The sequence below is a fragment of the Mesocricetus auratus genome, unplaced genomic scaffold (assembly GCF_017639785.1).
Source record: "Mesocricetus auratus isolate SY011 unplaced genomic scaffold, BCM_Maur_2.0 Super-Scaffold_100009, whole genome shotgun sequence".
Classification (NCBI taxonomy): domain Eukaryota; kingdom Metazoa; phylum Chordata; class Mammalia; order Rodentia; family Cricetidae; genus Mesocricetus; species Mesocricetus auratus.
The window spans coordinates 59,756,152-59,773,852 of record NW_024429193.1 but is presented as its reverse complement, the minus strand read 5'-3'; the positions used below and the strand labels follow the sequence as shown (position 1 = coordinate 59,773,852).

The 17,701-nt window shown below is 47.5% G+C and overlaps 1 protein-coding gene across 1 annotated transcript; it reads left to right on the top strand.

Annotated features, from left to right (window-relative positions):
- Positions 1–5,240: 5,240 nt before the first annotated feature.
- LOC101842562 (thioredoxin interacting protein) lies at positions 5,241–9,197 on the top strand. Its single transcript, XM_005084239.4, has 8 exons — positions 5,241–5,760; positions 6,196–6,268; positions 6,373–6,520; positions 6,619–6,721; positions 6,849–7,105; positions 7,216–7,372; positions 7,464–7,615; positions 7,742–9,197. Exons 1-8 carry the CDS (start codon positions 5,511–5,513, stop codon positions 7,784–7,786), a joined length of 1,185 nt encoding a protein of 394 aa, XP_005084296.1. The 5' UTR covers positions 5,241–5,510; the 3' UTR covers positions 7,787–9,197.
- The last annotated feature ends 8,504 nt before the right edge of the window (positions 9,198–17,701 follow it).

Here is a 17,701-nt window from a genome sequence, read left to right as displayed (position 1 = left end):
CCCCAGCCTCGTTTGGGGGTTTTGGTTTGTTATTTTTTTTTATTTATTACCTTTATTTTATGTGTATGGGCATATGCCCATGTACCATGTGTACACAGGTTCTGATGGAAGCCAGAATGGGGGTCAGACTCTCTGAAGCTGGGGGCATAAGTGGTTATGAGGCCCACGTTGTTGCTGGGAATGGAACCCTGGTCCTCTAGAAAAGCAACAAGTGCTCTTAACCATTGAGCCATCTCTCCAGCTCCCTGCCGCCCACAGAATTAGTGTTATTTACAGAAGAATAATGTACACAGGGATGGAATGAAAAGCAAAGAGAGAAGAAGCCCAGTGGACTGGAGAGTTGGCTCAGTGGTTAGAGCACCCGTTGTTGCAGAGGACCCTGATTTGGCTCCCAGCGCCCACATGGAGGCTCACCACCTCCGGCACCAGGCACGCATGTGGCAAACAGATGTGCATGCAGGCAAAGCACACATAGACGTAACATAATAAATACAAATGTAAACATGAGAGAGAGAGCCAGGACAAAATCTTTAGGAAAGGCTGTGGAAGTGTAGACAGAAGAGAAACAAAATTGAGTTGCTAGCAAGGAGAATAGAATAAAGTCCAAAAGTTAGGATTGATGCCTCATTCTTTAAATGGTGGTTTTTAAACTATATAGTTGTAAAACCAAAACAAAAAACACTTTCGTGTCTTTTAGAAGCCTAAAAGAAAACTTTCTACAACAGTGGTTCTCAACCTTCCTAACACTGCGAACCTTTGATACAGCTCCTCATGCTGTGGTGACCCCCAACCAGAAAACTACTTTGTTGCTACTTCATAACTGTAATTTTGCTACTGTTATGAACTGTAATGCAAGTCTCTGTGTTTTCCAATGGTCTTGGGCGACCCCGTGCAGAGTTTGTCCAATCCCCAGGTTGAGGACCACTGTTCTCGAGGGAAGAGAAGAAGCCAAACTACAAAGGGAGAAGTTTAGTCAAACAGACAAAGTTGACTTAAGATATTCTCTTCCAGGTCTCAAGCCAGCTGTGGTGTAGCTTACACACTTGGCACCACTTGGGAGGTGGGGGCAGGAAGATCAGCTGTGCTCCGGAACTTCCAAACTAGCCTGGGCAGCCAGGCCAGACCTTGTCTCGGGTGTCTAAAGGAAAAGGAACTCAGTACCTCAATAACCCGTGTGGACTCCCAGATGAGGGGTTTCATGCAGGAGTCCTCCCATTCCAGGCACCAGCAGGTCCTACCAGACATTAGCTGGTTGTCAGAGGGGAAACCATGTGACCAAAATAAGGGAACTATTTAGAGTCCTCTTTAACTCTAAAACTCTCACAGTCTTGCCCTGCATCCTTTACAATGTCTTTACAAAGATCCAACAAGACGCATGTCAAAGCACCGAGAAATAATGTCACACCATAATCCAGGCTGGCCTGCGGCTCACTATATAGCCCAGACTAGTCATGAAGTGGTGGCAATCCTCCTGCCTTACTCTCCTAGTGCTGAGAGTGAGTCACCTGCCTGGCACAGAACAAATAGACCCAGGTTTAAGTTCTGGATATAATTACAAAACCTGTGACCTCAAGCAAATCACTACGCCTTTCTGTGCCTGATTTAATTAACCCCCAGCCACAGCCACAGGGTTATTGTAAGAACTAAATGAAATAATGCAACTTCAAATTCTGTTTAGAACAAGATGATACGTGGCCTTGCAGGTAAGTAGCCTTGACATAAGCACCAAGAGAACTGGTCCTTGGGCTGGGGCTGAGTCTCAGTAGGGATAGTGCTTGATCATGTATTCAGTTCCAGTGTTGGGGAGGCAGACGCAGGTGGATCTCTGTGAGGTTGAGGCTAGCCTGACATCCATAGTAAAGTCCTCTCTTTAAAAAAAAAAGTTTGAAGTCATCCTTGACTGCAAAACAAGTTTGAGGCCAGTCTGGGATTCATTCAACCTTGTCCAAAAAAAAGTTTCTTGGAATTCTTAAGCTATCATATAATTATTTAGGTATTCTTATTTATCTATAACTTGGAGTCATGTATGCATCTGGGCAAATCCCATAGTCGCATTTAACGTTTTTTTTTCCCCTTCTGAACTAACATTCCTTAGGAAAAAACAAATTTACAGAGTGAAGGGTCCTGACAAGAGATTAAGAAAACACGTAGTTTTGCATTCCCAGCTGAGTCCTTCAGCCCTAAAATGTCTGTAATGCCAGAGGTGAAAGAAAAGAGACTCAGGGTCCCGGCCTCGCCTCCTTGCGGCCCCTGGGGCTTTCGGGCTGCCATCCTTGGCTATCAGGTCACCTAGAGTAAAACAAACACAGGACAAACACCACTGGCTTCCTACTGGCACCAGGAAGAAGAGGGTGGGAAAGGGGCAGGTAACCGATGACCTCACTGGCAAAACTCCCGAGCCAAGCCCCACCTTTCTGTTCCTCCTGGGCACATCTGTCCTTGTCCTTGTCCCCAAAGAGTTAGTACGGTTTGTAGGGCAAGAGTTTATAAGGCTTTTCTTTTTTCCATCCAAGAACTGAGGTGTGTGTGTGTGTGTGTGTGTGTGTGTGTGTGTGTGTGTAGGGACAGATTGTTATCAGAATACCAGGTGAAAGGTCATAAACAGCCTGTCCAGAAGACAGCCAATTCAGAACATGCCTTGGCTATAGGCCCGGGAAGCAGCTGCCACTGCCAAACTTGAACAGATTTTTGGCCTAATGCAGAACAAACAAGTGGTCTGCACTAACTAAGTGTTGCGAAAACGAAAAGAAATGACAGGCATACAGGCAGCAAGACACAGAACTGTCCACAGCATTGTTTTTGCTTTTGCTTTTTGTTTGTTTGCTTGTTTTTTCGAGACAGGGTTTCTTTGCGTAACAGTCCTGGCTGTGCTGGAACTCCGCTTTGTAGACCAGGCTAGCCTCAAGCTCAGAGATCCACCTGCCTCTGCCTCCCAAGTGCTAGGATTAAAGGCGTGCACCTCCACTGCCCGGCACACAGGATTGTTTTAAATTAAAAAAAATTTAGTACGCCGTAGACAACCTCAAATAAATACCAGCATTACCTTTTCTCTAAGGCGTCCTAAGTCAACACCCTGGGGCCTGTTAACAGCCACTCTTCCTTTCTTCTGATCTCCTCAAATCTTAAACAACAACAACAACAGTTGTTTACATTTCATTTATTTTGTGTTCTCTGGGAGTGAGTAGTTGGGTGGGGGAGATCAAATTGGTTCTCTTCTACTTCTGGGGTTCTGGTGATTGAACTCAGATTGTCAGGCCTGGTATCATCTCCTTGCTTCTCCTCAAACTTACGTAGCTGGGGCTGAAGAGATGGCCTGGTGGTTAATAGTATCAGAGGACCAGGGTTCTAGTCCCAGCACCAGAATAGCAGTTACAACTCTGTAACTCCAATTTCCAGGGCATCTGATGCTCTCTTCTGGACTCTGCCTACAGCAGGCACTCATGGGGCAAACCACCCACACACACAATAACTTTTAAATCCCATATTGCTACATACCATACTATTTAACAATATTGATATATACACTTTTGGTAAACATTTTATGTTTTATAACATCAAGCTATTTTTTTTCCCGAGATACCTGCTACAATTTGGAACTAAAATTAGTGAGAGTCTTATCTCCTTTGTTCTTAATCAATACTGTTAACTCGAACCTAGTTACCTTTCTGGAACAAACACACACCCCCCAAGGATCAACATGTTCCTAGGCTTTGGTGTTGTGTATGTTTTTCAGCCCTGTGATGTCCAACTCTGAGCTTGCTTAACACTGAGGTTGAGTTGTAACTTGTTAGCCTGAGGATGTTAACCCAGTTAAGGCTTGTGAGCAAGGGGAGGGTGCTGTTTATTAAGAACAGTGAACAGGCTCCCAATTGTGCAGAAGGCAGAATTTTATGTATGCAAAGGCTTTTTACTTCTCCATCTTAAAATTCAGGACCATTGTCTTCATTTTCCAACACAAGGAACAAGGTGACAATCTCCTAGTAACTCTGCCCAAATATGGAAGGAGTCTTAGGACTCAATGACAAGGCGGGGGTTGGGGGAGTGATCCCTCTTCTACACACAAGGTTTACTTAGCACATTCAAGAGTTACTTCTTGAGTCAGCTCCTGGAGGCATCTCTGTCAGCCTGGTCTACCAGATAGCCAATACAACCTGAGCAACAGGCTTAGGGATATGCATTTCATTTAGTGACTCTGGAGAATGAAGACAAAAATAAATAAATAAAAAGTGACAGGAAAGTTATGAGTGATGGGTCTTCTCTTCTTCTTCTTCTTCTTCTCCTCCTCCTCCTCCTCCTCCTCCTCCTCCCCCTTCTCCTCTTTCTTCTGTACTCCTCACCCCTTGTTTCCTTTAGAAACAGGGACGGGGCGGGGGGGGGGCGGGGGGGGAACAGCAGTGTATAGTACACACCTCATGAAGGCTGCAATGAGGTAAATGAGGGAACATATACAAAGTGTTCCCTAATTTCACAGGTAGACTGAAGAGACAGGGGAAAGGCAGCAGGATGTGGGCACTCCCTTACTGCTTCCGTTCCAGAGAACAGAGTGTACATGGGTGAGGCGCAGTCGCAGCCCATGGGGCCTGAGAGGAAGGGGACACCCAGAACAATGTACCGGCTTTCCCACGAGGACTGAAAGGGGACGTAAAATATCTGACACACACGTTTTGTTCTTCAGTAGACATGCAACGGGAAGACACTGGGGTGGGCTTTCTCACGAACACATCTGCACCCTCACCCTCCACCCAATGCTGAAGAATCCTTGGGGCAATGGGATTGTTTTTCACAGACTTGCAAATTTGGAAGCCAGGAATAAACAGTCGCCTCGAAATTAATTGCGCTGGCTAAAACCAGGCACGAAATCCTCTCCTAAGCACATTTTCTTTTCCTAAAAAAAAAAAAAAGAAAGAAAGAAAAACACCGACACACCCAAACAACCCTGCACCCAGGCCGAGTCCCTGGATGGGGTTCAGGGTCGCGGGGCCAGCGCCTTCGATCTCCGGGGGAGCCGTCCGCGCCCCGAGCCCCGCCCCTCCTCCCGGCGAGGCTGCACACCCGAACAACAACCGTTTTCCCCGCTAGAGCACACCGTGTCCACGCGCCCCTGCGGCCTCGCTGATTGGCTGGAGGCCTGGTAAACAAGGACCAAGCAGCCAATGGCAGAGCTGTACACGAGGGCTGCACGAGCCTCTGAGCCAGCGCTCGCGTGGTGCCCGTGGCAGGCAGCTATAAAAAGGCGTTTCCGGCTCCCGATTGACACTCTTCCTCCTCGCATCTCCTGGGTTTCCTGCGCTGCTCCTGCTGCCGGAGCGAGACAGCTGCTGTTGCTTTCTTCTTGAAAGCGTTTGGCACAGCCAGAAGGTGGAAGCTCTCAGGCACCGTTTCGAGAAGTTGTTAGGGCTTGTTGAAGGACTTGTTTAAGTTTTTATTTGGGTTTTCCAAACCCTGTCTGTCTTCATTTGCTCACTGTGAAGGGCTCTCCGAGTTTTATCTTGAACCCGCTGAACCCAATCATGGTGATGTTCAAGAAGATCAAGTCTTTTGAGGTGGTCTTCAACGACCCGGAAAAGGTGTACGGCAGCGGGGAGAAGGTGGCCGGCCGGGTGATAGTGGAAGTGTGTGAAGTGACGCGGATCAAAGCCGTCAGGATCCTGGCGTGCGGAGTAGCCAAGGTCCTGTGGATGCAAGGGTCGCAGCAGTGCAAACAGACCTTGGACTACCTGCGCTATGAAGACACGCTTCTCTTAGAAGACCAGCCAACAGGTGCAGACGTAGCTCCAGCTGTTCGGGTGGGGGTGGTGTAAAAAAGCCTCACCAGGTGTTTTGAGTCGTTCATTTAATAGTTTGAATTGTGTTGGTCCCGATACATTTAAGTTTTAATTCGCAAGTATTTCACTACACCGGCCCCCAGGCCAGGGTGATTTGCAGTTTCTGAGGTGCTGTTGGCTGAAGGTGTTTGCCTTAGCTACTTAGAGATTAATGTATTCACAGTCTGCACGCGATTCCTGAGGCAACTGTGCTGGATGGGCCTTTTAGTAATTGTGGGCTTTGCAACTTTCTGTCCAAGAAAGTTGCATTGGAGTCCACCGGGCCAGATATGGAAGTAAAATAACCTTCCCTGCTGCCCAAACAGTTTTCACGGATGCCTTTGAAATGTAACAGGAAACCTAATGGACCCTGGCCTTTGTTTCCCTGCAGGTGAGAACGAGATGGTGATCATGAGACCTGGAAACAAATACGAGTACAAGTTTGGCTTTGAACTTCCTCAAGGGTAGGCATCCGCCGAGTGCATCTTGGACTCTATTTCTAAAAGCACCCCCCCACCTCTTACTGTTCTTAGAGAGCATTAATTTTTTTTTTCATTGTTTGACACAGGCCTCTGGGAACATCCTTCAAAGGAAAGTATGGTTGTGTCGATTACTGGGTGAAGGCTTTCCTTGATCGCCCCAGCCAGCCGACTCAGGAGGCAAAGAAAAACTTTGAAGTGATGGATCTAGTGGATGTCAATACCCCTGATTTAATGGTAAGGTTTAGTTTAAGGTTCTGTTGTCCTTGGTCGGGGATGACAAATTAGATGCTTGGGGCATGGAAATATCTCAAAACATGTGTTCTCCTGCACAGGCACCCGTATCAGCTAAAAAGGAGAAGAAAGTTTCCTGCATGTTCATCCCTGATGGGCGTGTGTCTGTCTCTGCTCGAATCGACAGGAAAGGGTTCTGTGAAGGTAATATCCTCATGCTTAAAATATAGCCAGGGTAGCCAGAGCTGTGGGCTGGGACGGGGCGTGGAGGAGAGGAGAGGAAGTGCCCTTAAGTTAATGGATGTTCATCCCTCTTCCTCCTTAACCCCAGGTGATGACATTTCCATCCATGCCGACTTCGAGAACACGTGTTCCCGGATTGTAGTCCCCAAAGCAGCCATTGTGGCTCGACACACTTACCTTGCCAACGGCCAGACCAAAGTGTTAACTCAGAAGCTGTCCTCCGTCAGAGGCAATCACATCATCTCGGGGTCCTGTGCATCATGGCGAGGCAAGAGCCTCCGTGTGCAGAAGATCAGACCATCCATCCTGGGCTGCCACATCCTGCGCGTGGAGTACTCCTTGCTGGTGAGTGTCACTTATAGGGGCTTGGTTCTAGAAGAGAAACAATTCTTGTGTTACAGTTTCAGTGCTCTCCCTACACCCATCTAATCTAACCCTGCCACCTTCCTTTCTAGATCTATGTCAGTGTCCCGGGCTCCAAGAAAGTCATCCTGGACCTTCCCCTGGTGATTGGCAGCAGGTCAGGTCTGAGCAGCAGGACCTCCAGCATGGCCAGCCGAACGAGCTCTGAGATGAGCTGGATAGATCTAAACATCCCAGATACCCCAGAAGGTGGATGTCTTTGCTTTCTTTGACCTGATCTGGCTTGTGAGATTGTGGTCATTTGGCAGGTCCTGGCTGACTTCTCGTTTTCTCTTTGTAGCTCCTCCTTGCTATATGGACATAATTCCTGAAGACCACCGGTTAGAGAGCCCCACCACTCCCCTGCTAGAAGACATGGACGGTGCTCAGGACAGCCCTATCTTTATGTATGCCCCCGAGTTCCAGTTCATGCCCCCACCCACCTACACTGAGGTGAGATGTGCCATTTTTACCATTGACTTTTTGTCTCAGGCCTCCTGAAGGAAGGGAGGGTTATTAAATGCGTGGTTTTTCTACTACTTACCTAAAAATGCTCTTTTCCCCCTCTTCCTCCGCCAGGTGGACCCCTGCACGGTTAACAACAACAACGACAACGTGCAGTGAGCTGTGGGAGAAGAGATGTGTCTGTACTCACTCCTTTCTTTCCCTCTCTGCTTGGACGCCAGTGTTTCAGAGACTTAGTCTGGAGTGGAGAACGGGTCCATCCAGCCCCTGACTCCACAGCTGGGTGCTGATCAGCAAGCCAGTCCCGTCTTCAAGTGGCGCAGACGCAGCCCCTGCCCGTGCTGTGGTATAGGAGCGTTTGCTGGGTGGATAGAAGAACACTCTAGAAAAATTCAGAACCGGTCCACTTTCTCTCAGATCTTGGAAATGAAGACATTGTCGGCAGTTTTTGAGTCTGTAAACGACCTTCTGGCATGGTCTTTCCAAGGTTTTTTTGTTGTTTGGAGGAGTTCTAGATTAACAGCAGACCATGAACTTCTGTGCCCTGGGGGACAGAATTAGTTTCACATACTAGAAAAAGGAAAATCATGGCCAAATTTTGGAAAAGGTGTTTTTTATTATTTTTATCAGTGTTCCCTTTTTATGTCCTTAAAAGGAAAAGGAAAATCTTGTAAGGCTGGTGTGGTTTAGGTTGGGAGATGGTGGGCACCCTGTGACTTCCAGGGCAGCTGCTCCAGTGAACTTTACCCTGGGCTCAGCAGTTGTGGCTGCGCCCACCAACAGCCATAAAAGCCATTTTACAGCCGGGTGCACTGTGTTCTCCTGTAAACTTAGCTGGGAAAATCTGTTGTTTGTGTGACTCCTTGGAATTGATTCTAAGGTGATGTTCTTAGCACTTTAGTTCCTGTCAGTTTTGTGTTATCTCGATTGCAGATGTAAACTCTACTAGCATGTGTCTTAAGGGTTAATCCCAATGACAGGGAAAAAGGGTTTGTTTTTTTTGAGACAGGGTCTCTAGCCTCTGTTAGCCTGGAACTCTACATAGACCAGACTGGTCTCAGAGATCCTCTGTCTCTGCCTCCTGAGCGCTGAGATTGGAGACTCAGCTTGGTTATTTGAGACTTTGTCCCAGTGTGCAGAGTTGTGTGATTCTGATTTGGATATGAAGGGTTGCCGCCCTGTGTGTAAGCCTCTGCATCGAGATGCCCCAGCACTGATCAGGGCCTCCTGGCATTGCAATGAGAATTGCAGGGTTTCACGAAAGCCCCAATCCCATTTTCTGTCCAGTGTTAGGAGAAAGGACTCTAAACTGCTCTCCCTGTGGCCACTGGTTGCGCTCGGCCATAGCACTTTGTCTGCTGTCCTGTGTCCGCACTGAGTTCCAGTCTTCCCTGAGAACTATGCATTCAGGAAGCATGTGAGCTGATGGTGGTTTCACTTTTGTTGTTTTTGTATTTTGTGTATCCTTTTTGTATGACAAAAACTATATTTTGTACTTACCCAAATATATTTTCACCCCAAGGTGGGGATATCCTTTGTAAAAAATAAAATAAAAAGTTTTTTAATGACATGTTTTTTTCTTGTCTGTGAAATGACATGAGAAAAGTTACTATTAAACAGGTGTGTCTGCATACTAGCTTTCCTCTGCTTCACAAGGCTGAAATCCCTGTGGAGAGAGCAGTCCCTCTAGACCCTAACGTTGGAGTTGAAGAGGAACAGCAGCCCTGTCAGCTGTTTTGGTTTCCATTCAGGCTAAATTGGTGGGATCTGGTGATGGAAGCTAATTAACACACATCCCCCAAATTCCTTCAGACTTTTCCTGTAGCTGAGGATGACTTTGAACTTTGGTCCTGCCTCTCAGGTGCTGCTGGGACTAAAGGCATACATTGCCATGCCCAGGTTTTTCTTTTAATTTGTATTATGTTGTATGTGTGTGGATGCAGGCAGGAATGTGGAGCTTAGAGCCCACATTGCAAGAGTCTGTGGGGCCCAGAGCCCAGGTCCTCAGTTTGAAGAAAGTCTCTACCTGCTGAGCATCTCAGGAGACAGTGCTCCATGCTCACTCAGTTTTAGGGATTCTTGAAGGGAAAGGATTTCTTTAGGGTATTTACTTTTTAACCAGTGTGAGCAGCTTTTTACACAAAGGCAGGATCTGGGGAGAAGGGACTGGAGACTAACGTGAGGGAAATAAACAGGCGTTACTGGGGAGGGGGGAGGCAGGACATCGGTGCTGGAGCCCAGTGGATCTCCTTATGGTCCCTACTGTTCAGCGGACACTAAATCCAGAGTGAGAATGGGTCCGCAGAGGCCTCATCCACCTACCCTAAGGATGGTTTGTGGCACTGGAGTTTTGTTGAGACAAGTCCTCTGTAGGTCAGGCTAGTCTCAGCCTCCCAGACACTGGGGTTAGACTCACACACCGCTGGCGATTCCTGACGGACATTCTCTTTCATAACTTGGTTTTTATTGTAGAAATGCACCCCCAATATCAACCTGCTTTATACGCTGAAAAGAATAACTGTTTGGGACGGAAGACTTTTAGTGCCAGCTGTTGGATGCTTTAGAGGTAGCTACAGTTTCCTAATTTACAGTTCTTAACACAGAACTAGAAGGGTTGTTGACTATTTAGCCTCATCCTTATTCCTTGGGACCTGTTTTGCTTAGGCAGTTTATTTCTCTCAGGGAACTGATGACTGAGAAGCCGTTTCACAGCTAGCTGAAAGCGTTTTGTTCCCTAAGAAGTCACACGCTGAGGAACAGAGTGGCGGAGGGTATCATACCGTTCTTCCTGGGTTCGGGTTCATCTAGTGCTTTTTCTTTTCAAAATGGGGTTTCCATTGGCTCTCTCTATATTAATACAGTCCTTGAAGCCCTGTATGAGATGCCAGGGCAAAGCCTGCTGCGGTGGGGCGCACCTAAAACCCAGCATTTGAGAGGGAGAGGCAGAAGGATTGCCAAAAATTCAAGGCAGCCTGGGTTTCAAGCACCACCAGGTCTGCTAGGACTATGTGGTAAGAACGGGTATCCCCCCGCCAAACCAAAGCCACAAAAAAACCTGTGAACCCTGAACTAAACAGACAGTGAGAGTGACCACGGAGTTTTTTCTACTCCAGTAATTGACCTCTATCATTTATTCTCTCTGTCTCCTTACTTTTCTGCCTCACTTAAAAAAGTATCATATGTGTTGGTTCTCTCCTTCCACCTCTATGTGATTCCAGAGATCCATCAACCTCAGGTCACCAAGCTCACACAGCCAGGGCCTCTATCCACAGCCTGACGACTTTTTCCTGGTCTTTTGATACAGGGTTTCCTTTAGCCTAGGCTGTGTCCTGAGGATGACCTTGAATTTCTGATCCCCTTGCCTCCACCTTCCTAGTTCTGGAATTACAGGCATGCCTGGGTTACCATGCCCAGTTTCCATACCATTGGCGGCTGTTCTGGCTTCTGTCTGTTTACAGTGTGCCAGTACCTAGCTCTCCCTGTTGCTATCAAGACTCTCACCTGCAGGCCTTCCCGGTTTCACACCTGTTCAAACGTTTGGTGGCTCCTCCCCTTTAAATTTATGATCAGGAAAGTAGGTCAAAGTTGGCAGAAAAGTTGTTTTTTTTTTTAATGCAGCTTGGTATTCAGGGACTTGAGAGGTGGAGCAGGGAAGAGGGAACAGAGTAGGGGGTGGAGACATGGGACAGGCCTGCAGCCGGGTATTTGTGAACAGTCTAATTACTCAGACTTGATATGAGTGGCCAGGAGGAGATGACCACAGCCCAGGCCACTTAAGAAGACATTCGCACTTGGAAGAGGCGGAACAGACGCACCCCTTCCTGATACCCTAACCCCCCATTCCCACCCACCTAGCACTGTCTACAAGATTTTAGTTTCTTTCGGAGATTGGACTCTGTCACCCAAACTAGCCTGGGACTCATTGCTGGCAATCCTACTGCCTCAACCTCTGATCAGTGGGCTCACAGGTGTGAGTCACCACACCTGGCCAAAGGAGTTTTCTCTGGTGATGGAAGTGCTGTGTGCGCCTGTGCTGCAGAGTACAGCAGCCACGAGCCACGTGGAGCTGTCAGACCACGGCTGGAAAATGCCGTTTTTAATTCTGTGTAATTAATTTAGACTTAACTAGTCAGCGCCGCCCTATCCTGCCTGCAGCACCGCTAACTCTGAGGAAGGAAGTTGCCAGAGGAAACCCGTCCCGCTGAGAGCTCAGCAGGCTGCACCCCACTTCCTTTCTGCCTACACAGCTTCTGCCTGGCGCTGGGACACCGTGTGCCTGCAGGCTCGCTGAGCTGGGCTTCCTCAGCACTGCTGCAGCTGTTTCCCCACATAATACTGCGTCGCCTTTGCCAGGCTCATCTCAGAAGCTTTCAGTCTTTAAAGAACTACAACCTGCATGTCCAGCTCTGAGTGCTACTAGGTCTAAGAAGAAAATTAAAGAAAGAGAGGAAGAAAAATACCCTGAAGAAAACAAAATGAATAGCAGGACCCTGTGGCACGAGCCTGCAATCCTATCCCTTGGTAGACTGGGGCAAATGGATCAAGGGTTCACGCTAGGTTGGGCTACACAGCCTACACAGCAAGCCTTTTTTGTTGTTGTTGTTTTGTTTTCCGAGGCAGGGAGGGTTTCTCTGTGGCTTTGGAGGCTGTCCTGGAACTCGCTCTTGTAGACCAGGCTGGTCTCGAACTCACAGAGATCCGCCTGCCTCTGCCTCCTGAGCGCCACCAATGCCCTGTGACTTGTTTTTTTTTTTTTTAAAGACTAGTGATGAAGCCCAGCTGGTGGAGTGTTTGCCTAAAATATGCAAAGCCAAAGCCTTGAGTGTGACCCTCAGTTCAGTATAAGAAGGCATGGTAGCCTCACACCAGTAATCCCAGAACTTTCCAGGCAGAGGCAGAAGGATCACACATGTTCAAGTCACACTCAGCTATATAGTACCTTTGAGACCAGCCCAGGACACATGAGACCCTCTCTTAAAAAAAGGGACAGAAGGACCAGGAAATCCAGGCCATCCTCAGCAACATAGTAGGCCAGCCTGGGCTACAGAACAACAGCTACAGGTAGTTACTTCAAAGACCAAGGGCCCATTTTGAACATAAGGAAAAAGCAAGGATTCAACTAGAGATGGGGGATGGGGCATTGAGAGAGAAAATTGTGGAGAGAGGATGTAATATGGTCTGCAAGAAATGGGTAATGACACTGACTAATTGTGTGTGTGTGTGTGTGTGTGTGAGAGAGAGAGAGAGAGAGAGAGAGAGAGAGAGAGAGAGAGAGAGAGAGAGAGAGAGAGAGAGAGAGAGAGAGAGAGAGAAAGAGTGCTTTGGGTGCTGTTACCTTGCCCACAGGTTTTTTTGTTTTTGGTTTTTTGGTTTTTTGAGACAGGGTTTCTCTGTGGCTTTGGAGGCTGTCCTGGAACTCACTTTGTAGACCAGGCTGGTCTCGAACTCACAGAGATCTGCCTGCCTCTGCCTCCCGAGTGCTGGGATTAAAGGCGTGCGCCACCACCGCCCGGCTTGCCCACAGTTTTTTAAGACAGGGTGTTTCAGATAGGGGGCCCCAAGGATCCCGTGTCTCCACTTCTCCCCCACTGGGATTACAAACACTAGCCACGTCCTGTTTTATAAGTAGGTTTTGGGGAATCTAACTCAGACACTCATACTTGTGTGGCAAGCATGTTACTGACTGAGCTGTCCCCCCAGCCAGCCTTTGACTGGTTCTTTGAACAATCCAGAGTCCTGCTAGTTTTTTCTTGAATCACCTCTAGGTGACAGATCACAGAAAGGAGACAAAGAGTGCATTTAACTGGCCCTCCTGTTCTAACCACCTGACAGAAAGATAGTACACACTATTTCTGAGGTTGAAAACTCCTTCCAGAGACGCTGCAGATCTAGGGTTGCAGGCCTTGGCCCAATAAGCAATGAATCTAGAACATGGAAGAAGTTTAATGAGGAGTCTTCCGGTACAGCCCATCTTAGTTTGTCTCCTGTTGCTGAGATAAACACCATGACCAAAAGCAACTGGGAGAGAAAAGCTTCTATTTGGCTTACGTGTTCAGAACACAGTCCACCATTGAGGGGAGTCAGAGCAGGAGCCGAGGGGCAAGGACTGAAGCCATGGAGGGTGCTGCTTATTTCGCTTGCTTTCTTATAAATCTCAGAACGGCATGCCCAGAGATGGCCCCACCCACAGTGGGCTGGGCCTCCCACATTAATCATTAATCAAAACGCCCCACAGACTTGCCTGCAGGCCAATCTGATGGTGGCTTCTCCTCAATTAAGGTTCCCTCCTCCCAAATGACTTCAGTTGGGGTCAAGATGACAAAAATACTAAGCAGCACAAATGCTTAGGAGAAATAGTTATTAAGAATGCGGACCCTAGAGCCAAACTGAATTCTCCACCTCCTGCATCCCCTGCGGGCCGCGGGCCTCTCCATGCCACAGGCAGTTCACCCGCTATTACTTAGCTTTACATTTGTATCTGCTTGCTGTGTACGGCTGTGTCTGCATCTCTGTGCTCTGTGTGCCTTCCTGATGCCCTTGGAGTCCAGAAGGGAGCCTCAGATCTCCAGACAGGAGTTATAGATGCTTGTGAGCTGCCATTGGGAACTGGGAATCCAGGCCCGGTTAGCGCTCTTAACTGCTGCCCCATCATTTGCCTTTTAAAAAACACATAAGGTGGCTGGGCATTGGTGGCGCATGCCTTTAATCCCAGCACTCGGGAGGCAGAGACAGGCAGATCTCTGTGAGTTCAAGGCCAGCCTGGTCTACAGAGCGAGGTAAAAGACTAGAGAGGTGTCAAATTTTTTTTACATTCCTTTTAATATATTTATTTACTTACTGGTTTTTTGAGACAGGGTTTCTCTGTGTAGCCCTGACTGTCTTGGAATTCACTTTGTAGACCAGGCTGGCCTTGAACTCAGAGATCCACCTGCCTCTGCCTCCCAAGTGCTGGGATTAAGGGGGTTCATGACCACTGCCTGGCTTTAAAAATTTCTTTATGTGTATGTTTACCTGCTTATATGCCTGAAGAGGTCAAAGAGAGCCTGGAGCTGGAGCTACAGATGGCTGTGAGTCACCGTGTGCATGCTAGGATCAGAACGGGGCCTCGGCAAGGCCAGCAGGTGCTTTAGCCTCTGAATCCTCTCTCCAGCTGAGCTCCTTTTCCGAATGCACTCTGATCTTTTCCCAGAGGTGGACTGATTGGGTAGTCCAAGGTCAGCGATATCGAGACTTCTTTTGGGGCCCAGGGTAGTTGGTCTAGATTGTTCTTGTCCCGTCCTGACCTTTCACTATTCTTTCCTATTCTTTCTTTAGCCTGTTGCGAGAGGAGAAAAGACTGAACAAACTCAGTGTGCTGGGATTTTTCTGCGTACTGATGGCTTGGTCATCTCTAGGCAACAGGGCGATGGAGGGAGAAAGGCAGCACATGGGGACAGGATTGTGAATTCCGCGTGACCTGCGTCTTAGGCTGTCAGTGGAGGTCCGTCCTGTCTTCTTTGGAGTGACGGAACTGCTGACTAGACATCTTCGAGTCCACCAAGCGGTCAGTAAACAGGTTCTTGGAAATGTCTGGCTAGGTGCTTGCGGTGGCTATTTTTAACCTCTTGGACAGATGGAGACAGGAAGGGTTTCAGTCGCTGGGAGAGGAGGGGAACTGAGGGGCTTCTTTTATGACTCTGTGGATGAGGACCCCTGACATCCTCCTCCACCCTCCCGGACTTACTCCTGCTCCGTCCCTTTCTCCCCGTGGTCTTTCACCCCTGACCCACCCTCCAGCTGCACAGACTTTGCTCCTGTTCCACACGCAGATTCTCTCCTCCCCCAAGTCAGTGAGAGTGGGGCTGGGCAGGGAGCAAAGACTTAGTGTGTGTGTGTGTGTGTGTGTGTCCCGTGGAGGGAGAGGTAGCCTGGCTGGTACGTCTGAGTTTTCTATGGTCTGGCATCTGGGAGGGCTCCAAAGTCTCCTGAAACCTCATGGGCCCTACTGTCCCTATTTCTGGGAACAGAATTTAAGACTGAAAACCCAGGTTTGGGCTTTATATACCTGTGAAAGTCAGAGAGATTGAAAATGGTGACATTCGACACCGCGGCCTAGAAAACCAGGAAATGGGACTTGGGAGGGCTGAGAGAGCAGTGGATCAATGCAAACCTAAGAGATCCCGTTGGCTGGGGGGGAGGGGATCCTGGAAATTGGGCATGGATGTGAGGGGAGGAGAGAAAGATTATGGAACTTTTCAATGTGACCCTCATCTTCTCTTGGCCTTCCTTTTAAACTGTCCACCTGCATCCTCCCCCCTTTGCTCCTTCCTGTGTCTGAGTGTCTCTTCCCATACTCCCTACCCTGTAAAGAAAGGAATCCTCAACATAGATGCTCCAAGTTTTCTGGGAAGCCTGCAGGGAGATAGAATTTCAGTTTGTGATAGAATCCCTAGCACAAACACACTGTGTTTCTCTTCCTGTGTCTTGATTTTAGCTGAAGTCGACAAAACGGAGCACAAACAGAGGAAACACTAAGCCAGAGGCAGAACACTAGCCAAAACAGCTTGCCGATGTTTAGAAGCCTGTATGGTTTTTCCCCTAAAGGTCTGAATTGGTTGTAAATATTTAGAAACTATATTACTAAGTCTTAGGGGCCTGGTGTGGCATTGCATTTCTGAAATCCCAGCATTTGGAAGCATGATGAAGGAGGATTAATAGTTACAGGCCATAATTGGCAATGTATCAAGCTGCTCTCAGATGCTATTGAAGGGGCTGGGACAGGAAAAATGGTGAGGTGGCTCAGAAGTAAAGGCACTTGTCACATGAGTCTGGTGACCGAGTTCAGTCCCTGGAACCCATGTAAAGATGGAAGGAGACAACGGAGTCCATAAAGTTGTCCCCTGAGCTCTGTGTATACACTGTAGCATAAATGCACAGGTACCTGCACTTCCTTAAAACACACACACACACACCACACACACATACATACATACATACATGCATACATAACACACACACATACATACATATATAACACACATACACACATCACACATACATACATAACACACACACACCACACACACACATACATACATATATAACACACACACACCACACATACATACATACATAACACACACACCACACATACATACATGTATAACACACACACCACACATACATACATACATACATAACACACACAACACACATACATACATACATAAAACACATACACACACCACACATACATACATGACACACACACAACACACACATACATACATGACACACACACACCACACATACATACATACATACATAACACACACACCACACATACATACATGTATAACACACATACACACACACCATACATACATACATAACACACACCACACATACATACATACATACATAAAACACATACACACACCACACATACATACATAACACACATACACACACACACCATACATACATACATAACACACACACCACACATACATACATACATAACACACATACACCACACACACATACACACATACATACATAACACACATACACACACCACACACACATACATACACACATAACACATACACACACACCACATATACATACTACATACATACATACACATCACACAAACATACACACCACACATACACATATACATACACACCGCATGCACACACACACCACACATACACATATACATGCACACCGCATGCACACACACACCACACACACACCACACATACACATATACATATACATACACACCGCATGCACACACACACACCACACATATACATATACATACACATCGCATGCACACACACACACCACACATACACACCGCATGCACACACACACCACACATACACATATACATATACATACACACCGCATGCACACACACACACCACAACACACATATACATACACATCGCATGCACACACACACACACCACACACACACACCACACATACACACCGCATGCACACACACACACACCACACATACACATATACATACACATCGCATGCACACACACACACCACATACACACATATACATACACA

Bases quoted from the DNA above. Each gene is read 5' to 3' on its own strand.
- LOC101842562 (XM_005084239.4), top strand. From the start codon at position 5,511: ATGGTGATGTTCAAGAAGATCAAGTCTTTTGAGGTGGTCTTCAACGAC. The intron at 6,722-6,848 runs GTAATATCCTCA...CCTTAACCCCAG, and splicing joins CAGGAAAGGGTTCTGTGAAG to GTGATGACATTTCCATCCAT. The intron at 7,616-7,741 runs GTGAGATGTGCC...TTCCTCCGCCAG, and splicing joins CCCCACCCACCTACACTGAG to GTGGACCCCTGCACGGTTAA.